The following is a 24,754-nucleotide window of genomic DNA, read 5'->3' as shown; positions in this document are numbered from 1 at the left end:
TTGATGTCCCAAAGCTAGTAAATAACAGAGCCATAACAACTGAAGTCTGAAGTCAAAGGCACCATAACTTTTCACTGTACTGTGGCTCCTCAGAACGGGGAGTACTCACCAGGTAGAAACAAATGAGTGGTAACTGAGATAAGTAACAGTAAAGCCTGTGCCCCAAATCAGGTAGAGCTCACATAATAACCTTCTTGCCTCCTTGCTCCCACGTCCACAAAATTAGTTCTAGAAGGTAGGAGCGCTGCAGGCTGGATCCTGTTTCAGCTTCTGGGACTAGTCAGAGCGAGGTGTACTCAGATAGAGTATTTGCTTCTCAGCATCAAGTCTTGCTATGGGTTCTGCTCTGCACTCCAGTTCCAGAACAGCCCTCTTCTTTGTGATCAAGCCCCTTCCTTGTCCTTGCATTGTAAGGACTGAGGCATTGCCAGAGTTTCTGTTCAGGTGGCTTGCCTGATTACTCCAGAACTTGGAGAAGGGAGGCAGGAAAGTCCTGAGAGCTGGACGTCAGTTTCTGCACTTCAGTTCCATTGACTTTCAGAACTTCTGCCAACTGCTGGAACCTTCTTTTAGCATCTTGGTAGGTCTGTCCATTGTCTCTCCCAACTTCTGTTTTCTTCGATACTGATACCAGCAATTTGCCAAAAGTGCTGAGGATCATTTTTAAAGTATTGACAGAAGAACTTGGAATAAGAAGAATACGAATGGCATAAGCCCATGGCTGTGGACAGGTAGTATAATGGTACCCACTAAGGATGCAGGTCCTTTTTGCTTTCATTTTCTCCAACAAGGTGAGAATAGTGTTCAAACTTGAAAGAGAAAATTCTAATACTTTAGACCTGTTTAGCTCAGCAGTCATTTTCAAAGTCTTCAATGAGCCCAATTCTTTAAGTCCACTTAATTATTTCCCAAGGAACTTGTGGCTATGACCACAGTATCATCGTCTGTCACTCACTAAAAGTTCTTGGAGAGTGCTAAAAGGTGCCACAATCGTGGAACAAACATAACAGTCATTTGTAGAGCTGAAGCTTTTAATGAATGATGCCATATTGGTACAAAATTCAAAGAAAGAAATCATCCTCTGTGTTCTATAGCCCTAATAAGCTATGGCACTCATTTATGTAGCAAACCTTCCCTTGCCCCCTGCTGTGTTCTTGACACAGTGCTGAGCACTGGGAATGCACAAGCACGTAAGAGCTGAAGGAGAGGCTCCAAATCCTACTGCTCAGTCAAAGGAGAGTGCAGAGTGAGCAAGATGCATAAGAGAGGCAGACCCTGGAATCATGTCTTAAATTATCAAGACTTATCTAATTCGAAGGTGGATAAAACGAGAGTCAGATGAGTGGAAATCCCAGCAAGTGTCAGAGATTATGGTTCTTTTAGAGAATTATAAATAATTTCATTCTTTTGCACTCTTTTTCTCTTGACCTCTGGTGACCAGGGGCATGCACTGATGAGAAGACTAGAATTAAGTGTTGCACAGTAGCTGTAAACCAGAAGAAAGTCAGCTGGCCTCAATAGTATTATATTTTAGTGGTTTCTCCATCAGAATTTTATTTCCTGTTTTTGTCATGAATCCTAAACTTTAAGTCATACATGAATTGAAATTTGAATATTATTTTCACAGGCTTTTGAAGATATATATATTGAAAAGAAAAAGACCATTAAGATTATCCTGGAGTATGCTGACAAGATATTCACTTACATCTTCATTCTGGAAATGCTTCTAAAATGGGTGGCATATGGTTATAAAACGTATTTCACCAATGCCTGGTGTTGGCTGGATTTCTTAATTGTTGATGTAGGTGCATTAAGTAAATTTTAAAAGAAGATTTATTCTTACAAATAAGTGTTCTGAAAAACCTTCGCTAATGTTGTATATCATCATATTTAAATTTTGGTTAGGTTTTTGTACTTTCAGGCTACAGCTTTACTTTTTAGAAATATTAATACAGCCAGTAGAAATATATTTGAGATGAATATCAAAAGATAAATTCTTCAACAAATGTAAATTCTTTTCTGTATCATTGTAATATATGTTATTTACTCTTGCATGTGTTTTCTGCAATCAGAGAAGATGTAATTTATATATATATATACATGATTTGAATAGCATTTCTGTTGGAAATGAGAATAAAATGAAAAACTAGGAGGTGAGGGGTGGGAATGGAAAAGAGCAGAGGCACAGATTAAAATATTGATTTTTTTACAATATAAAATTAGAAAATAAAAGAGGATGGGGTATATCAAGTTGTTCAATATGTTAGCTGAAAGTTATGTAAAAATGATAGTGCTGAAGCTAAATAACTCTGTGTTAAGGAGAAGGGAAGGCATGGAATTTCAAAATATTTATCTCAGTCACAGTAATAGGGAAAACTAAAATGAGTCACAAATCTTGTCCCCGTCTCAAACATCTAGTTTACCCTTCATCTCTAGAGTGGCAGTGGAGCAGAGAAATAGGCATTAATAATTTCAAATAATAAATTCAGAAAACTGTTGAAAATATAATAAGAATGCTTCAGTGTATGCATTATTTTTAACAAAGCAAAAATATTTTTTAGGCATCTTGTTGAAGTAGTCAGGAAAGAGAATCCTAAAATAGCTTGTGATATCAAGGCATTTCAAATAGAAATTAATGGTACCAGACCTATTATTATGAATTCATTCTTATTTAGAAGTAATAATTCACTCTAATTATTTTATTTTATAATTTAATTATGTAATTTATCAATATATCATATATAATAGTATTATATATGATATTTTATATTATTTTAAAAGGCTTTCTTAAATTAATTCATGACCTCAATCTCCCAATCTTATTTTTCTCAGAATGATTTATGTTCTTCACTTTTTTACTAATTCTACTAGATTTTCAAAAATCGTGTTGTTGTGGTTAGGGAAGGAACATCCTATAATCAATCATAGTTTTTAGAGATTTGTTTTCCATCTGATGTCTGGAATTAGAGGGCAACATGTAAAGTTTTATGGTACCAACGAGTGCTCTAAATATTTAACCAAGAGTTTACATCATCAGACTTTTCAGAAAAACAAATTAATACAGTGTCATTCATAGATATCAAAATTACAAGTAAGCATGCCTATAAATAGCAAAATCTGACTGCAAAATTAAACCTAAACTAGTCATATCTACTCAAAAGTTCAATTTCGCAACCATTGTCTAAAACTCAGTAAACTCTTTTTTAACAGCTCAATATATAAAATATTTAAAAAATATTTTTCTTTTTTATATAGGTGGTGTGCAAAACAAATTTTTTCCCAAGGTATAGCCATGCATTACATGTCATATGTTCTCTCGGGCTTTCTCTGTGAGAACTCTAATTTTTGATGCCTTATAGTAATGATTTCATATTGTTTGATTGTTTTTTGATTCATCTTTTATATGTATGTTACCTAGTTACTGCCTAGAAAAATAAATGGTAAGATGGAAAGGGGTGCTTTTGTGATATAATAGTTTTAAAGAAAAGCTAACCAAAATAAAAAGAGATAATAGAAGGAATGTAGGTTATTTCTTTTCTCTTAACCTTTAAATATGATTGGATCTTTTAAAAGTTATTATAAAATATTTAAGATATTCAAAAATCTTTAAAAATATTATCCCAAATATCGTTATTTTCATCAATGAGCTTAAGAAGTAAAAGTTACAAGTAGAATTGAATTTAAGTTAAGAAAGAGATATGGCTATTTAATAGAAGTTATTTTGATTTGAAAATCTGAATTGGTGATTCTCAGTATTTAGGAGTATGTAATATGCTGAACTCAGGGAGGTATATAGCTTCAATTTGAAATATTATTTAAGATTTTGAAAAAAGGTAAGTAAATATTTCTATACGTAAATATGTAAGTGGGAATTTGTTAGGGGTACAATTCTCAGGACCCACTCAAGATCTACTGAATCAGGAACTCTGGTGTTGGTACCCAACCAACTGTTGTAACAAGCCCTCCAATATTCTGTTATGTATTCAGGTTTTAGAACCACTGATCTGATGTGACATTCAGAGGATGGACTTATTTGATTTCTGTAGGCTTCTTGATATTTGAAACTTACTTGATTGAGCATTAGTCATCAGTATGGGCATATATCGTGTATATGCATATGTATGCAGAGATATATATATATGCATATATATTCTCAGTTACAGACTATGCTGTAGTTTTCTCAATAATATGCACCTATTATATTCAATATCATAACAGCTAACAGTGGTTTGGAGATCAGGTCTACCATTTCCTTAGGGGCTATTCAAATTATGACAGACATTTTCAAACTTTATTTTTTCCTGATAAAAAAGAAGATAAAAATAAATAAATAGATAAAAGATAACACTTGTTATTCTGTTTAAGAAGTATACTTATTTTTTTAAGTATACTTAAGTGGAAAATAATAGACCTGAATGATTGGGTGCATTTAAGAATGATATGAGGGACAATTAGTTTTGCTGGATATATAGCCTGAGGACTTAAAAAGAAACAATGTTACATTTAGTGAGACATTTGAAAGTAACTACATGAGAAGAAAAACACTACAACACATCCTGATTCATAGATCAGTTTACTAATCTCTAATAGTAGCAGCAGTGAACTTGTGAGCAATGAATTTTTCTACTCTGTCAATAGTTAAATATAAGGAAGTTGACTCTCGAGTGTTCCTACCCTTCCCTGGAGAACTTGAATCTTTTAGTCATTGCTTAATTTGTAATGAAGAGCTGCCTTCTGGACATTGTTCTTAGACATTGCCTCTTGCTACACACAGTGTAAAAAAAATGGATATTTTAAATGGAATTTATTCAGAGACTGAAAGCATTTCCACATCCAGATCTAAAGTCATTGAGGAGCTCATTGCTCTATTGCCAAAATGTGTATTGATTTTATTTCTGTCTATGTTCTTTCTTCTGAGATGATTTATGATAAGAACACAAACTTTTGCTGGGGACTGGTGTGGTAATTGTAGCAGGTCTGTCTAACAAGATGAAGTTCTGTATGTCTATGTTGATTGTGAAGCCAGTGAGATCATCTAGAGATTCTCATGCTCTCTTCAATACAATTGAGATTTTTCTCCCACTGATTATTACTAGGTAAATCTTTGGTGCCAATTCTGAGAAATCGTAAGGCAGAACAGTCTTGTGGGGAATTAGCCCCATCTCAAAATCATGAACCTTCAAAATTCTTTTGAACAAGGTTTATACTAGGATTTAAATTTGGTTGAGTAAATGCCAACCTCTTATGACTTAGCTGCAGAATTGCACACTTTGTTATGCTCTGGGTTTTATTTCAATTGAAATTTTGATAGTTGCTCTAATTAAATATTCAGAATTAAGCAAATACGTAACCATTGATTACAAAAGTGTGAAAAGCACGTGTGATTTTTATTCAGATATCAGAAGTAGCTTTCTATTTTGGTTAACCTTCCTTTGAATCTATTTCCTTACAAAAGCATCCATCTTACCCATTTTTTAGGCAATGACTAGATAACTTAATATATAAAATCAATTGTTCTTCTTGAGCTGTTCTTAGTGATCTTTGAAATTGACTTTTCTTCTTTATGCTTTATTTCATCGAAATTATTAATGAAAATTTTATTTTTTATAGGTTTCTTTGGTGACTTTAGTTGCAAACACTCTTGGCTACTCAGACCTTGGCCCCATTAAATCACTCCGAACACTTAGAGCTTTAAGACCTCTAAGAGCTTTATCTAGATTTGAAGGAATGAGGGTAAGAAAATACTAAACTTTCTAATATAATATTTTTATTTTTTAAGTGTAGGATAAAGTGTGAAAAAATGGGTATATAGAAATTATGGACTGTTTATATTTACACACACATGTACATATACATACATGTACACATATATTGGACTGCTTATGTATATAAGTGTGTATACATGTGCATATACACACAGTATTTCAGTGCATGTTGTTTAACAAAGAGTAAATCAATTCCAGTAATGCCTCTTTTATATAATATTGTTAGACAGTGATCCAAATACATTACTTTTCCCTTCTTAAATGAAAATCTTCCCTGTGCTAGGAAATTAAAGTGAAGGGAACACTATTAGTGCTGACAACATCTCTCATATACAAGTCATCAAGGACTTGCCTTGATCAGGTGTTAAAATAATATTTTTTAAGGAATGACCCTGGATAGGGGGCATAAGAAAAGACAGGGAAGTGAAGTAGCATCAGCCATTGCTTTTAATTTCATCCTTAAAATAAATGTTTCAATGAAAGTGGAATTGTCCCCAAATTATATTGGAGAAAGCCAAAGCTCTGAGAACTTACTTAATTTTCACTAGGCTGCATAGTACCTGAAAAGTGATTCATTTTGCAAAGACAAACAAGGTGAGATAAATAATTACCACCAGCAACCTAGCTTTAAGGGCTATATTAAACCAGCAACTTGTTTATAAAATACATGGAGGACAGTGACCTTATTTTCTCTAATTAGCCCATATCCTCCGTTGTTGCTACTCTCCTCAAATTTCTTCTTCTCCAGATTTATACCTGCTTTCTCATGCCTCCATTGTTCTCTTGGCCAAAAATGCTTCTCCCTGCCCTGTCTCAACCCTAACTCATCAATATAGCAGACAAACACCTACCCATCTTTTAAGCCTCAATTTAAATCTGCCTTGTCTGTCCACCGCCAGGCAGAATTGGGCATCCTTCCTCTGTATTCAGACACATAAAATCCTTCTTATACTGTATTTTACTTATTTATTTCTCTGACTGCCTCTCTACCTGTAGTCTCTGAACAATTTAACAAGCAGATTAGTCTAGCTCAATGCTTCTCTAAGTGTGGTCTACTGACCAGCTATCAGCATCATCTGAGAATTTATTAGAAATGCAAATTCCCAGACCCCACCCAAGACCTACTGAATCATAAAGTCTGGGATGGGGCTCAGAAATCTAAAGCCTCAGGTGGATATTAGAGATCTTTTAGTCTAGCAGACTCTTCATTACTATCCCTACTAACCTAATTATGACTACTGCTTAAAGTATCCTGTGCATAATGGCTCTCATGTCTATGAGAGATCATGATTATACAAAAAAAAATTTTCATGAGTAAAATTCAAGTAGTTTTTATCACATAAGAATTAAAAAGTTACATTTTATACAGAAAGATGGTATTGGAATTCATTGACATTAACTTGGAATGTTACAGTCTATCCAGAACTTATGACTGATCCCTGAGCTCGAGCAGACCATATACTGCATTTTCATGAATAAAGAATATACTTTTCCCTACAAAACTACTTCCTCAGTGGTTAAGCCAGCCCATTATTTACCCTGTTTGCTCTTTGTTCTTTATCTATAATACAGGTGAATTGGATGCAGGAGAATGTTTTAATATACTTGAGGGGCAAATATATCTATTTAGTTACATTTATTAACCGTGCAAAAAGGAGATGCTTCCCTCCTCACTCCCAGATATCCTGTGGTTTCCTCCTGGCCATAATCAGAGAGGAAAGGATCTGAAAAACTCTTTCACACTGAAATCCTAGGCACTTAAGGGGCTATCCTTTAGGGGGAAGGTACTGGAGGGTGAGCTGTACATTTTTAAAAGAGGAGTTTGGAGCAGGGCAATGCTAAGCAAGGAGTAATTTTTAAATATCAATATTTGGGGATTAACACAGACACTGACAAGGATCAAGGATCGGGTTTGGTTGCTTGGGTGAGTGGGTGGGGAAGCTTTCACTACGTTCTCAAATAGAGTTATGTAATAAAAGCAAACATTTGTGTTGCATTTTTTTTTTAAAGGAGATGTTTCTTTACACTGCAGGGTTGGTTTTGAAGAATAAATGAAGTAGTGATTTGAGGCATTTTGTAGTTAGCTTCCTTTGAGTCTTGAGGCTCTTGAGATTATTGACTTTCCCAAATGGCTTCTCATTGGAGCAATATGTACCCATCTCCCTTGAGACCAATCACTGCTCACATTCTTTCAGCAAACATTTAAAACACCAACTACGTGTCAGCTCCTGTGCTATAAAAAGAGTACAATGGTGAATAGACCCCAGTCCCCTAAGACCGAGTAGGGACTACGGTCATGGAGAGACAGAGAGTGGAACAGTAGTTATTCTGTGACATCTGCTATAAAATAGTAAGCACACAGCCCTACAGGAACGTAGAGGTGGGACTGGCTGCCTGGGGAAGTCTGGGAAGGCTTCACAAGGAGGTAACTCTAGACCCATGACAAAAGAGTGGGCCCTAAATCACAGGCAGGTAGGCATTTCAGGCAGAGATGCTACATGGTAGAGAGAAGCACAGAGTTGAGTGTGCAAGGCGTTTTTGAGCATGACCAGAAGGATCAGCGGGCCTAGGCAATAAGCATCATGGGGAGGTGAGCAGAAATGAGGATGAAAAAGTAGGCTTGAACAAGAGTTGACCACTTTGAACTTTATTCACTAATCCTGTTCTTCCTAACCCTTTTAGTGTCATGTACACTGTAAGAATCTCATGAAATCTCATCTCTCCATCAGGAAATCATACCCATAATGTTTTTCATATAATTTCATGCCTGCATGGAACCTCTACAGGTCCGTGGATCCCTGGGTAATAACTGTTGCTCTGGACCAGGGGTCAACAAACCAAAGCGCGCAGGCTGGCTGCCTGTTTTGTAAAGGGTTTTATTGGATCTCAGCCACGCCAGTTTGTTTATGTATGATCTATTGCTACAGTGGCAGAATTGAATAGTTGCGACAGAGATCATATAGCCCTCAAAGCCCAAAAGTATTTATGAAAATGTTTGCCAGCCCCTGCTCTAGACAATCTCAAAGGTAGTCAGAGATCCTTAATGTTCCACCATATAGAAATGTCTTAAGAGCCTGCTTGATATATTACAAAAATGAGGGGGCACAATGCTCTTACTTAACAGATTAGTATTTAACACATTTGCTCTCAAATATGGACCAGAGCTGAAGTGTAAGAAGACAAGTAGGTTTTGAAAGATGGAATAATTATGAAAATCTGGAGAGTGATAAATGCTACAGTAGTCACCATGCAGGAAAATTACAGTGGCAAGAGGCACTGGTGATCCATAGCAGTGGAAAATGCTGAAAAGCAGAAATAATGGAAATGTTAAAGATAAACTTCATCTTTGTTTTAACTGAGAACAGTACTATCTATATTTATATATATATAAATATACTGTATTTTTATAATTAGAACAATAAATTTGAAAAGATTGCTCTCATTGTGCAGATGAGGAAACAGAGGTCCCAAGGTCTTAACTGAATTCACATATCACACAACTAGCAGAATCAGTTACATCTAAGGTGTTCATACCACTAAAAGACTCCCAGTCCTAACTCTAGTTTAACTCACCAGTAGTTTTCTCTATATGGGAGAATTTTAGCACCGGTAATTCTAGGGCTATGAACCTTTATATGTACATTTTGCTTGTTTTTTTTGTCATTTATATTTACAAATTTCTTTCTTTTCTAGAGTATGCAGATTTTACGACTTCACCTTACATATATCAGGTTTTTGGTTTATTATTTTTATTTATTTTTTATTTATTTAATCTGTCATATAATCTTAGTTATTTTGTTTTGTATTGTTGGTAACAGTTTCACTGTGTGTTCATCATCTATTTTTGTTAGCTCGTTGATCACAGGGCTCCTGTCTCATTTTGTCTTGCTTGGCATACTGCTGAGCATAGAATAGGCATTCAATTAATACATGTTTGTTGGTTGATTTGATGTCTTAAGCATTTAAGGGTGGCTTTTCTAATTTCTTGAATTTTGCATTGTGTTTCAGTAATGTTGCCCATTTTTACTAATCCTAATTATTCTTTTCTTTCTTTTGAATACTAGGTGGTTGTGAATGCACTCATTGGTGCAATTCCTTCCATCATGAATGTGCTACTTGTGTGTCTCATATTCTGGCTAATATTTAGCATCATGGGAGTAAATTTGTTTGCTGGCAAGTTCTATGAGTGTGTTAACACCACAGAGGGGTCACGGATTTCTACAAGAAGTCAAGTTCAAAATCGTTCCGACTGTTTTGCACTGATGAATGTTAGTCAAAATGTGCGATGGCAAAACCTGAAGGTGAACTTTGATAATGTTGGACTTGGTTACCTGTCTCTGCTTCAAGTTGTAAGTGACCTCTTTCATGAATGCTTGATGTTTTAGTGGACACTGGATGAAGTGTATAAGTCATTCTTTAAATAATCTATTAACCAGAAATTACTTTGTGACTTTAAAAAGAGACTTGGTCTTTTTTAGAATATGTGCCTATATGCATGAGTTAAGAAGCACAAGTTCTCTTGCCCTTGCGAGTTATTAATCCATAATTGACTTTTTGGTGTTATTTGGCCTTCACCATTGCACTCTCCGAATATTAATCCAAAAATGAATAGTCATTTTTTAGACTACCAGTTTTCCGTTACATGGGAATAAGAGGGACTTCCCACTAGCACAGAGAATCCTTAAGAAATGGAGAAAAATTGTTTCCTGCCTTATTCATGAAATTCTCCTCTATTTCTGGAAAAAAAAAGTTCACGTGCAAATTTGCAGGAATTGTTTGTTGTTATTGCCCTCGAGTTGATTCTGACTCCTTATGACCCCGTGTACAGCAGAGTGGAACCCTGCCCAGTCTTTTTGCACCATCCTCTCACCTTCTGGTGCTATATCAGACAATGCTCCACTGCTATTCACAGGGTTTTCACGGCGAATTTTTTCAGAAGTAGGTGACCAGGTCCTTCTTCCTAGTCTGTCTTAGTCTGGAAGCTCCCCTGAAACCTGTCCACCATGGGTGGCCCTGCTGCTATTTGAAATACCAGTAGCATAGCTTTCAGCATGACAGCAACACGCAGCCACCACATTATTTCAACCGACAGACGGGTGATGTGGTTCCCTGACTGGCAAATGAACCCAGGCCTCAGTGGTGAGAGCACCAAATCTTAACCGCTAGACCGCCAGGGCTGGCTCTGCAGGAATTATAACAACCTGGAAATAATTAGCTAGGACTAAGTTTCGGAAGGTGACTTGGGACTGTTCTTTTGTTCTTGACATATCATCTTTATATTAAACTGATATTTTGAAGTACAGTAAAACTTAGTGATTTGATATTATTTAATAAATGTTGCAACATTAAATGGGCTAAACTCATGTATGGCTATTTTAGAGTATGAGCTTCACATTCAGATTCTATAAATGTTATGTTTACAGGCAACATTTAAGGGATGGATGAATATTATGTATGCAGCCGTTGATTCTGTTAATGTAAGTATTGGTCAACATAACACTAAACTCTACAATTTTTAAAAGCTCCTTGGTTTAGTTTGGCTGTTTTCAAACAGTAGCTCCAAGCAGCCCTTGGTGTGTACACACAAAACGAAGACCTTCCACCCAATAGTAGTCTAGTGATTACATGTGCAGCATTTGGAGACAAAGCTGGACTCAAATTCTGGCTCTAACATCTTATACAAGCTCTGCAACTGACTTTGAGAAAATTGCTTTACCTCTCTGAGTCTATTTGTTGACTGTAAAAAGGAAAATAATTCAATGCCTCCCTCATGGGATTGTTCTCAGGATGCAATAAGAAGACACAAGCAGAGCACTTAGCACGGAGTAGCAACACAAGCTCTCAGTAAATATAAGTTTATCAAAATAAAAATGAAATAACATATTTTATTCATGGTTTTTATTGTTTTTATATTTTAAAGTGCCATAGAAGAGTTTATGTGAAATAAGTTCCACACTAAGAAAGTTAAATCCAATGAAGACATTTTTATAATCAAATGAAAAAAAAATCAGCAATATTTATGTAAATGTATTATCATCTGTTTTACAGGTTTTTTTGGAAATAAAAAACATAGTTTAGATCCTTTAGCTACTAAATTGTCCTACCAGTCTGAAAACAAATACTACATATGGTTAAGCCCTTTGTAGTCATTTGAACATTATGTTCATGTACACAGTAAGCATGAATAAATATTTATTTAATGTTGAATAAATTTTTAAGAGTGATTATGCTGAGCCTCAATAATGCTATGGCTTCTGAAAAGCCAAGTTCACCCAGGATAGCCCTGTTTGGATTACCTTGTCAAACCACGTGAAAAAGAAAATGATGAATGTTATTGTCAACATACTGCTAACTTTGGTTAATTTTATAGGTAGACAAGCAGCCCATATATGAATACAGCCTCTACATGTATATTTATTTTGTCATCTTTATCATCTTTGGGTCATTCTTCACTTTGAACTTGTTCATTGGTGTTATCATCGATAATTTCAACCAACAGAAAAAGAAGATAAGTATTTTAAGTTTTTTTCATTGCACTAAAACATATGAACAATTATTTTCCCAAAAATATACTGTGAAATTTAATTTGATATCAATTAATAATTAGCTTCATTAGAACTTTCAGTTTTCAAATAATTTGCCAGTATACAATTATAGCTATGCTTAATGTCATTCATCTCTACACAGTAAAATAATGATCTCCTAAGTTATAACTATTTTTAAGCAATGTGGCAACTATTCAGGTTTTTTCAATGTTCCCTTTAAAGGACTGAATAATTAAGAAAAAATAATGTACTAATTATTTATTCAAAACACATTTCATAAATAGTTACTTCATTTGGTTCTGAGTCACTGTTCTGTGTTGTATGTATTGAGCCGGTGCTTCAGGGAGAACAACATAAACTATGGTTCCTGAGCTCAAGGAGTTTATATTATAGCAAAAGAAATGAGACATGTAATGGAAATTAAGATTTGTTGAACATGGCAAGTGAGGCACTCCCTTGAGATTTCAGTTTCATTAACTCTCACGTCAAATGTATTAGTTTCTTAGGGCTGCTGTAACCAAATACCACAAACTGGGTGGCTTCAAACAACAGATGTTTGTTTTCTCATAGTTATGGAGGCTAGAAGTCCAAAATCATGGTGTTGGCAGGGCAATGCTCTCTTCAGAGCCTCTAGGGGAGGATCCTTCCTTGCATCTTACAGCCTCTGGTTGCTCAAGCATAACTTGGCTTATGGCAGCATAACTTCAGTCTCTGCCTCCATGGTCACATGGTGTTCTCTCTCTGTGTGTCTGTCTCCTCTTCTTATAAGGACATCAGTCATACTGGCTTGAGGGCCCACCCTACTCCAGTATGACCTCACTTTAATTTAGCTACATCTGCAATGACAATATTTCCAAATAAGGTCATTCTGAGGTACTAGAGGTTAGACTTCAACATATCTTTTTTTAGGGGACACAATTAAACCCATAACATCAACCATAAAAAGTATTATTACTATAGACTTTATCTTATAAATGAAGACAGGCTCAGAGAGGTAAAGTGATTTACCCAAGATCATACATATAATAAGTGACAGAGTTTTGGTAGAGTCGGTAGTTGATCCCATGGACTTTGTACATTTTTTAGGCCCTCTACCCTGCTATTTCCCTAAACACTCTAATTGAGATAGTGATAAATGCAATAAGAAAAATTAACAAAAACAACAAAAGAAATGTAAATGGACAGTCACAGGAAAAATAGATACAGCTATGGAAAGGTCTGTGATGTATGTGACAACAGAGCAGGACTTGGAAGATGAGTTAGAAGACATGTAGCAACTGGGAGGCAAAAGGATGGCTAATCCACATGGAGAGGCAGAGAAATGTGTGAGCAAATGCATAGTGCTGATAAAGGAGGCAACAATCCAGGGGGAATAGCCATCCATCCAGTTGGGATGGAGATTTGAGTTGGAGTTTTGAGAAGAAAAATAGTAAAAGATGAGGACTTGACTTGCTTGAGAGCAGATCTGAAAAGCCATATTAGATATTTTTCAATAGGAGCTGATATATCGTTGAGGTATTTTGAGCAAGGAAGAATATACAGTAGTCCCCCCCTTATGTGTGGTTTTGCTTTCCATGGTTTGTTACCCGCAGTCAACCTTGGTCCAAAAATAACGCTACATCACCATGCCTAGGTAATTCACCTCACTTCATCTCATCATGTAGGCATTGTATCATCTCACATCATCACAAGAAGGGTGAGTACAGTACAATAAGATATTTTGAGAGAGAGACCACATTCACATAACTTTTATTGTAGTATATTATTACAATTGTTCTATTTTATTATTATTAATTATTGTTAATATCTTACTGTGACTAATTTATAAATTAAACTTTATCATAAATATGTATGTATAGGAAAAAACATAGTATATATATAGCGTTCAGTACTATCTATGGTTTCAGACATCCACTGGGGTCTTAGAACATGTGCCCCTGGATAAGGGGTGACTACTGTATAAGCAAGACATTGGCATTTATTAAGACTTCATGGTTTGTCTGATCTTATATAAAGTACTTCACATGTGTAATCTTAGTCAAGTTTTACAAAAAATCTAAAAGGCATAGTATCCCCACTTCACCTCTCAAAAAGGTTATGTTACTTGCACATGGTCTGACAGCCAGGAAGTAGCTTCATCATAGATCTAACTCCAGAGTCTCTTTTTCCAGGGACTATGAAAACTCAGTTTTAATAAAAAGTGAATCTAGTAATGATGCATAGAATGATTGGAAAGCGACCAAAAACTAGGTTAGACCCTGCTTTACCTGCCACCTGGACCACACTTAAGTCTCCAGATAAGTCGTTTGAAGCAATTGAGAATAAGGGATATTTCATTTAAGAGATTTTAGGGGGTAGAGTCTACACTATTGTTTGTGATTTGCAAGAGAATAAAGCGTCGAAGTCTCAATTTTCTTGCCAAAGTTGACTGAGGTACTGTGGCTGTAACTCAGTTACAGCCTTTTTTCCAACACCTTTTTTCCTTTGAAAAAAGACCTTTGAAGGATGAGGGGTAGAATTCCAAGAGGAAGTGATTTCAGATACTGGATTAGCATCAAAGAAAAGAAGGATATACATGCAATGAAATGTCATTATTGTGCATGATTGATATTCGCAAGTGGTAAAAAATTTAGTAAATGTTAAATGTTATTTATGCTTACATTTCCAAATACAGGTGTTTATTTTTCAAAGATTTTTTTTTTAAGTTCCATGTTCCATTCTTATATTTTATATGTGAGAGTCAAACTTAGCTAACATTATCATATATATTCATGCCTTTAGGCAGATATTCTTTAATAATTAACAATTAATATTGCAAATAGTTTTATAAAGTGTACTCTAATTTTCTATTTAATTATTTTTTCCACTTTAGTCATTATATATGTGTATACATGACATATGAGCACACACATATGACTCCCCAGCATTCCCTACATAGGATAAATTAAACATGTATCTTCAAAAATCCGTATGACCATGTACAGGACAGCCACAGCCCTAATTGCTTTAATCTCCTTGCTCTTAAATGTTATTCTTACAACAAGAATTGCCACTGCAGGAAGATGGGATGGGTGGAGACCATTACCATTACTGTCAAGCAAAAGTTACTAATTTAGACACACTGACAACTACCACTATCCCTTACCATACCATACTTCCAGTATTTCTTTTGCAATTTAAGCACACCTTTTATTTTCTGCCCTTTTCTGAATGGTTTAGGGTTTCTTTCCACTATAATAAGATATGGAAAGAAGACAGGATCGACACTTCAATTCACCTACTGCTCGAACTTTGTATATATGAGTTCATCTAATCCATAGAACAAACTAATGAAAGTGACATCTTTATACAAATGTATACACTGGTGCCTAGTGAGGATAAGTAACTTGTTTCAAATCAAGTAACAGGTCCACTGGCAGTCAGGATCCAAAGATCTGTTTCGCTTCAAAGCTCATATTCTTTCCACAATGCAGTCTTGCGTCTTAAGACTTTTAACTTCAGTACTTTGATCTCAGAGGATGGCTCTATCAACTACCCATATCTCTTTCAAATAATCAACTCCACTTTATTAGTTTTTCCAGCTATCCATCATCCTTTTATGTACTGTTTTCATCTTTAATAAGTTCATGTGATAATTGGGTTTTAATAGTTCATCAAAAAACATTTCTAAAAATTAGAACACAAGTTATAAAAGGGAAAAGTATGTAATACATTTACACAAGTGCCTAGTACAGACCTGGATACATAGGAGTAAATTCTAAGGAAAGCAACCCCTTTCAGTAACTAACCTTATTATGAAGGTTAATAACAACAACAGTAATAGTAACTAACAATTATTGAGGGCTTGTGTATCTGGCATTATGCTGTGTGTTTTGAATGCATTATCTCAGTTGATCCCCACAAAAAACCAATGAGGTAGTTACTCCTGTAATGATGAGATGACTTATCCTTAAAGACATTAAGAATCTTGCCCAAGGACAACAGAGATTTGAATGAAGATGATCTGACACCAGAACTAAAGTCTTAACTGCTGTGTAATACAGCCTTGACATAGAGTGTCACATAGAAAAAGTCCAGCCTGATTCTCATCTACCTTTTAAAGGGATGCATTTTGTACAAGGTCTATATAAGCTATAGAAAAACAGAACAAAACAACAACGCAAGTTTCTCTATTGGAGCATTTTGTAGTCTCCTCTTAGTTTCATTCCACTCTTCATTATGTTGACAACCAGGGTATCATCAAGGGAAGACAAAATCTGCTGCTTTGATTTTTACCTCTAATTCAGAGTTCTCTCCCCAGGGTTTTCTTAGCTTCTTCTGGCAGATTCTTGACATGTTCTTGATATTCAGCCCCCATCAGTAAGCAGTAAAGGATCTGCTCTTGACATTGGCATGAAGGCTCTCTCTCATGCCTACCATCAATAGATCAGATGAGTATCAAAATTACAAAAAGACTGCATATCAACTAGAGGAAAGGTGAATTAAAACACTCTAAGATGAAAAGAGGAGTCTGGTTATTATGAGGTATCTGATAAACAAAAAAATGCAGTATAACAGGAAGCTGAATATTAACTAATCCGGGAAAACTAAAGGAAACCATAACCAGATTGTTTTTAACTCCAGGACCCTATAGTGAGGATTTCAGAACTATAAATTCCCCAAAATAAATTCCTAATTACATGGATTATACTAATTTATGCCATAACTAAGAAGTTGATATTACAGATCAACGTAGAATATGCATGAATCTGTAAGAATTACAGTTAATTTTAAGAAATCAGCAGACTCTAAAAGAACAGGAAAAGCTTCTAGGCTCCCTTTGTGAGATTTAGGCTTTTACAGTGTGGAAAAGATAAAAACTTCATTTAGATGTTAGATTTTTTTAATGTTGAATCTTAAAGGTTGTGTATTCAATTAGAAAGTGCTTCACATCAGGGACCCTGGATTATTGGTAATTTCCTCAATACCTAGAATTCTGTTATGCATAGTACTGACACCTGATAAAGGGTTTATGTTGAAATTTCTTTGTTTGGAATAAAGAGGTAGCTAAAGAGTTTCTTGAAATACACACACACACACACACACACACGGATATTTGTGTTATTTATTGTGTATTCTTTTTCTCTGCTAAAGGAATATGATATTGTAAAATGAATACAAATGAATATAAAACTAACACCATTTTTGCTACTGTTTTCGGCCCTTACTCTTAATAAGGGTCCTTAAATATTAGTCACATCACCAAAAAACATATTCACTACTTCTATTTCTTATAATCCTTCCTAATATATTTGGTGTTTAGCAATAAAATGCCTGGTGAGAGGAGTAGCAGATAAAATGAGATACCAGCACATAGTTTAAAATAACACAGGTTACCACCAAAAGAAAATTGAGCCAATCATTATTGTATGTAATGCATATATTTTATATACATACACTACATTATGTATGGAGAGTCATGTGGCTACACATAGGTAATACTTTAAGATAGGTTTTATTTATAGCTACATTGCACATAATAAAATGCATTTCATTTCTATATTAATACATTTATAACCTGTCATGATGATCTGAGGAAAGATCTAGACAATGATTCTGGTTTTAACTAGATTTATTTTTGATTTCTTTACCTTGGAGGCCAAGACATCTTTATGACAGAAGAACAGAAGAAATATTATAATGCAATGAAAAAGCTGGGATCTAAGAAACCACAAAAGCCAATACCTCGGCCAGGGGTAAAAAAAAAAAAATATATATATATATATATATATTTAGCATGTAAATTTTCAAATTATTTTTAATTCATCTTTAATGTACAACCATTTTTTAAACATGAATGCTAATATTTTGAATAAAAGTCCTTATAAAACTGAATATATGTATTTTGAACATTATCACAGTTCTTAATATTCCTTCTTATTTTTTATTTTTCTATAAAAATGAAAAATATTTATATATGCTTTTACTTTTATGTTAGCACACAACTTATTATTAGTCCAATGGCCTGTAGAGAATCAAAATAAAATGTGTTTTTGATTGAAATTTGTTCATGTAAATGATGATTTTATAATGTAGTAATTGCTAACTCTCAGTGGAGTGTAGATCTTTGATATTACAACAAATAGCAAGAGAAGCAATTGGACTGGTCATGAATCTAAACTTTATCCTACTGTGTGGTCAAAGACCAGAATAGGCTCCGACAGAAATAGTGAGGCTTAGCAGTCAAAGAATAGTGTGTATTACTCTAACAATCGAAAAAACATTTTAAATGTATTTCAGTGTATATTCAACATAACACACCTTACCAAAGAGTCATGGCTAAAGACATAGCATCCTAAAGATGGATACCCGATTATCTAGCTAGCTACATGAAAATCACTCAGCACTTTTTAAATAGAAACAGTGCCAGGTCTCAACCAGATCTACTGAATCATAATCTATGGATTTAAAACCCTGGTATTTAATATTTTGAGTACTCTACTTGATCTTAAGACAATACTTTAAACTTGCCTATACAACTATTAAAGGGATTTTGAAATGTGTTTCCTGAAAAGCATAATACTAATAGTGAGATTGACAAGAAAGGTGATATGTAAGTGTTGATATGCATAGAAATACATATGCTCTACATAGAAGAGATAGGAAAATATAGGTCTCTGATATTTTAGCAGTAATATCAGTACAAGAAAAAGCAACACAGTTAAAATAATAAGACAAAGTAGAAATTTAGAGATGCTGTTTTGTTACCTTGGAATACCTCAAGCAGTGAGGCTGAGGTTTTCTTAGCAAAAAATTACCTCATGATCGTGGCAGTTCATATATAACATACTAGGGTGGATAAGCTTAAAAGCAAATGTTAGTATACAAGGCTAACTGAAGACTGGTTTGATATACTGAAAGGCTACAACAACAAAAAGTTTTCATTTACTCTGACCTAGATTTAATCTATTAATAATATTTCTTGTAGAAAGCAAGAACCTATGACCAGGGCTAATTTATGCAAGTTTTTAAGACATGCCTTTTTAAAAATTTTTTACTAATGTAATGATTAGTGGATGCTACTTGTAAAATTTACTCTACATTCCGTATTATTCTTGTTTCTTTGCAGAACAAATTCCAAGGATGTATATTTGACCTAGTAACAAACCAAGTTTTTGATATCTCCATCATGGTTCTTATCTGCCTCAACATGGTAACCATGATGGTAGAAAAAGAGGGACAAAGTAAATACATGATTGATGTTTTATATTGGATAAATGTGGTTTTTATTATCCTTTTCACTGGAGAATGTGTGCTGAAACTGATCTCCCTCAGACACTACTACTTCACTGTCGGATGGAACATTTTTGATTTTGTGGTTGTGATTCTCTCCATTGTAGGTAAGACCATTTATTAATCAGTTTTTAATTTTGAATCAAACTAAACACACATGTTCAGAGAAGCTTCTGAATTCTTGAATGTAAACTTGCTTCTGAGTAAGTGAAATGAAAGAATGAAGAAACCTTAAAAACAAAACTAAACAAAACAAAAACCTCTGTGTCAGAATTTCTGGGTTTGTGCTACAGGCCTCAAAGCCACAAGTTTTCTATTTGTTGGAAGCTCATAATACTCCTTGATACTTGACTTCCAAGATTACCTTCACAAAGGTAGCAACTGTGTCTATATGTAGGTATGTCTTAGAAGACCAATGCAGAATCTGAAATCACTTCCTTTTTTAGCACATATGAGAACTGTCCCTTGATTAATGATAATATCAATAGCCAGAACATCAGTGACTCTTTGAGAAAATTCTGCCTGAATTCAAAGTGAAGTTAAGGTCTCAAGAAATGCCATCTTCGTTTCTTACTCCTTCATACTTGGCAAGTCTATAAAATGCGGCCATTTCGCAACTAACCTCAGTCATGTCTGTGAGTCACAGCACATGATTTTATACTTCCTCCTGTTTCATTACCATAGCTGTTTTGCTACTCCCTTATTTTTTCATTATCTGTACGTGCCTTGCCCAATGTTTTAGGATTGCATTTATTTTTAGAATTATAAATTTTAGACAGGAAGAAATTGTAGAGATCATTTAATACACATGCAACTTGCAGACCATGAAACAGGCAGGCCCAGGAAGGTTAAAGGTCACATAACTTAGGACCACAATACTGAGTACCACATAGCTTAGAATAAACATTCAAAATCAATTTTTGAAAAAAGAATATTATCACCAGAGGTGACATTAAAATTAAGATATAAGGAAACAAATTAAAATTTAGGTAGGAATCTCACACTAACAACAAGCATAATAATGGAAGCATTCCCATTAAGTTAGAAAGAAGAAAAGAGTGTCCCTCTATCACCTCTTTTGTAATAGTGTTGGCTATGCAATTAATAAGAAAACAAAGTACATATGTTTAAACAATGAAGCAAATTATCTTTATCTTCACATCATATTATGGCATTCTTTAAAAATTGAAGAGAGTCAACTAAAAAAGTTGATTCAGTTAGAGTTCATACGATACAAATTTTCAATTATATGTACCAGCATTAATCATTGTTTTATATGTGGACAAAAAATTAGAAAGTAGTCTTAAAGAAAAAGCTCATTCACAATTGCTTTAGAAATAAATTAAAATATCTACTAACAACTTTAATAAGAAATGTATAAGACTTCTGTGAAGAAAACTAAAAGAAGGCTTAAATAATTGAAAGGCTTATCTTGTACTTGGATAAGAAGGCTTTCACTATAATCATGACCATTTTTTATAAATTAATCAATAAATTCAGTGTAATCTCAATGAGAATATCAATAAGTATTTTTGTGTGGTAGTAGTAATAAATTGGCAATGTAAGTCTAAATGATTCTAAAATTCACCTAGAAGGAAAATTAGAGGGGTGACATATTGCTAGATATTAAAACTATAATAACATTGACAATGTAAAACTGATTAAAAAAAGCTTAATGGATTCGAATAGATAATTCAAAATTAAAATTCAATATATAGAGAATTATTAATTTACTCAATAAAAAGATCATATGAGTCAAGGATTAAAGTGTAAAAAATTGGATTCTAGTAGAAATAGATTTATAACCATGAACTTGAATAGTCCTTTCTATTCATGACACAAACTTGTGTCTATGAAGAAAAAATTATAGATATGACTACATAAATATCAAAATATTCTATGGAGGAAAACTCACCACCACCACCACCAGAAAAAACAAAAGGTTGAAAGACAACTCAACAAATTATTAACAATAGTTATGGCTGGTGATAGTTCAGGTGATTTATAGTTCCTTTTTAGCATTTTAGCATTTTACTGTATTGCTTGAATTTTCTACGAGTATAAGGTATTACCCTTATAATTTAAAAAATTATTGTGGAGGAAAAAAAATAAGGGCCACAAACAGTAAAGGAGGGAAAATGTCACCATGGTAATTCTAATCATTTTCTTTGAGATTTCTCAATCCTTTGATTGCTATGAAATTGCTTTCAATATAAAATGACAGTCCTGAAATCATGAGATAAAAATGGCAGATAAAACTATTTAGAGTCTTGATTTTCTGTAGCATGGATATTTAAATAATTCCTTTTTATTCCTTCCCTCCTCACCAGGTATGTTTCTAGCTGATTTGATAGAAAAGTATTTTGTGTCCCCAACCCTGTTCCGAGTGATCCGTCTTGCCAGGATTGGCCGAATCCTACGTCTGATCAAAGGGGCTAAGGGGATCCGCACGCTGCTCTTTGCTCTGATGATGTCCCTTCCTGCGTTGTTTAACATCGGCCTCCTGCTCTTCCTGGTCATGTTCATCTATGCCATCTTTGGAATGTCCAACTTTGCCTATGTTAAAAAGGAAGCTGGTATTAATGACATGTTTAACTTTGAAACCTTTGGCAACAGCATGATCTGCCTGTTCCAAATTACCACCTCTGCTGGCTGGGATGGATTGCTAGCACCTATTCTCAACAGTGCACCACCTGATTGTGACCCAAAAAAAGTTCATCCTGGAAGTTCAGTTGAAGGAGACTGTGGTAGCCCATCTGTTGGGATATTCTATTTTGTCAGTTACATCATCATATCTTTTCTTGTTGTGGTGAACATGTACATCGCTGTCATCCTGGAGAACTTCAGTGTTGCTACTGAAGAAAGTACTGAGCCCCTGAGTGAGGATGATTTTGAGATGTTCTATGAGGTTTGGGAGAAGTTTGATCCAGATGCGACCCAGTTTATAGAATATAGCAAACTCTCTGATTTTGCAGCTGCCCTGGATCCTCCTCTTCTCATAGCAAAACCAAACAAAGTCCAGCTCATTGCCATGGATCTGCCCATGGTCAGTGGGGACCGGATCCATTGTCTTGACATCTTATTTGCTTTTACAAAACGTGTTTTAGGTGAAAGTGGAGAGATGGACTCTCTTCGTTCGCAGATGGAAGAAAGGTTCATGTCTGCAAATCCTTCAAAAGTGTCCTATGAACCCATCACATCTACACTAAAACGAAAACAAGAGGATGTGTCTGCTACTGTCATTCAGCGTGCTTACAGACGTTACCGCTTACGGCAAAATGTCAAAAATATATCAAGCATATACATAAAAGATGGAGACAGAGATGATGACTTGCCCAGTAAAAAAGATATGGTTTCTGATAATGTTAATGAGAACTCAAGTCCAGGAAAAACAGATGCAACCCCATCCACAATCTCTCCACCTTCATATGATAGTGTAACAAAGCCAGACAAAGAGAAATATGAAAAAGACAAAACAGAAAAGGAAGACAAAGAGAAAGATGGCAAGGAAAGCAAAAAATAGAGCTTTGTTTTTGATATACTGTTTACAGCCTGTGAAGGTGATATATTTGTGTTAATAAGACTCTTTTAAGGAGGTTTATGCCAAAACTTTTTGTCAAAAACTTCTCAAAGTCAGTGTAGTCGCTAGCTCTGATTTCCTAAGGTAGGTGGGCAGCATTAGCAGATGGCTATTTTTGCAATGGTAAAAGTGACTTGAACTCTAAGAGTAACTCCATACGGATTATTGATTATGGCAAACAAAGGTGATTTAATGTTATTTGCTTTTAATAAATCAGAAGACCATGTAGAAAATCTGCCTTGTCATCTGCCATGTCATCTTTTCACAGGATTGTAAACATTCATATTTCCCATGCAAACACACACATGCACACACACACACACACACACACACACACACACACACACACAAATATCTGTCATTTGAATATCTACAAAAGTATTTTGTCTTGGCTTTGGGATGAAATGCCCTGATAGAAGGAATGGACATTAGTAATGAATGTTTAGTTAAAGCATCTTGTTATTAGGGTGCAAGACTCTTTTATCCATGTACAGAAGTCATTCTATGTTTTGAGGTGCTTAAATTTATTCTATATTGCATCAGAACCAATTTATACGTGCCTATAAAATGCCATGGGATTAAAAATGTATGTAGGCTGTTCATTTCAACAAATACTTTTCATTTGTCTTGACTCATATACCAACCAGAATAAGACTTAGTTTTAGAGTATTGTGCTTCATACCCTGCCTTTTTTTATATCCTTCTTTGTTCATGCAATAACCATAGAACATGAAAATTATTTTAAGTACATATCACATTCCTCAAAAGAAAATATAATTAAGATAATTGAAAAAAGAAGCAACTGAAGGAAGCTTTATTCACTATTATTTATAAAACCTACACTTAACTGTGCTACCCCAAAATACCATAATACCCCAAATACCCCAAAATACAATAATGACCCAACTCTTAATCTCTTTTGTCACAATTTTCTGCTTCCTCATGCAGTATTGTTTAGTCATTCTTTAGCACTAAACAAAGTTGATATTTCCCTTCAATGAAGTACTTCCTGATGTACAGATAGCTATTTGATACCATGGTACATGATTGAGCAGATAATGACTTGGGCACAGTATTGACTGCATCACCTCCATACCATCCTAAATGTGTATGGCAAAATTTTAAGTCATAATTTATGGCAGGCTTTCAACACAGACTTGTGTTTAGTATGAATGAAAGAGCATTGAACTGGGATTCTTGCCACTTGCTTTCTTGTCACTAATCTACTATCCTAATTTGTACTAGTAACCCTTTAGGACCTCTAGTCTTTCATCTATAAAATGGGGAGGCTGTCATTTGCCCTTCAAATTCAGTGACTATGAGGTATATTATGTATCAATCAATAAAGGACCCTGAGCTTATAGTTTACCAATCTCATGTTCATTTTGCTTTAGCTGTTGTCCTCCTACCAAGGTTTATAAATCTAGTTTTAAAAAATCCTTGTTAATACTGGCTTGAAAAGAAATGGCCATGATGCATTTTTTCATGAGGTTATCCCAGTAGTATGAGATCTTTCTTCTATCAAGTTGTTCATGCAGAGGCAAAAGTTGAGTTACAGAAGTAGAAAGTAGTTTTATTTAGAAAATTTTGTG

General features: G+C 34.6%; 1 protein-coding gene across 5 annotated transcripts in view; it reads left to right on the top strand.

Moving 5' to 3' along the window:
• The window catches only part of SCN9A (sodium voltage-gated channel alpha subunit 9), a 155,862-nt gene extending 131,838 nt beyond the window's left edge, over positions 1-24,024 (top strand). For all 5 annotated transcript variants that reach the window (XM_058549173.1, XM_058549170.1, XM_058549171.1 and 2 more), the window contains 8 exons: positions 1,628-1,801; positions 5,611-5,733; positions 9,830-10,114; positions 11,189-11,242; positions 12,136-12,273; positions 17,941-18,045; positions 19,419-19,689; positions 21,913-24,024. In XM_058549173.1, the coding sequence (XP_058405156.1) occupies positions 1,628-1,801; positions 5,611-5,733; positions 9,830-10,114; positions 11,189-11,242; positions 12,136-12,273; positions 17,941-18,045; positions 19,419-19,689; positions 21,913-23,105 (2,343 nt within the window). In that variant the 3' untranslated portion in view covers positions 23,106-24,024. The remainder of the gene's footprint in view (positions 1-1,627; positions 1,802-5,610; positions 5,734-9,829; positions 10,115-11,188; positions 11,243-12,135; positions 12,274-17,940; positions 18,046-19,418; positions 19,690-21,912) is intronic.
• Positions 24,025-24,754: the final 730 nt, after the last annotated feature.

This window comes from Diceros bicornis, chromosome 10 (genome assembly GCF_020826845.1).
Source record: "Diceros bicornis minor isolate mBicDic1 chromosome 10, mDicBic1.mat.cur, whole genome shotgun sequence".
In the NCBI taxonomy this organism is placed as follows: Eukaryota; Metazoa; Chordata; class Mammalia; order Perissodactyla; family Rhinocerotidae; genus Diceros; species Diceros bicornis.
This window is presented reverse-complemented; position numbering and strand designations above follow the sequence as displayed.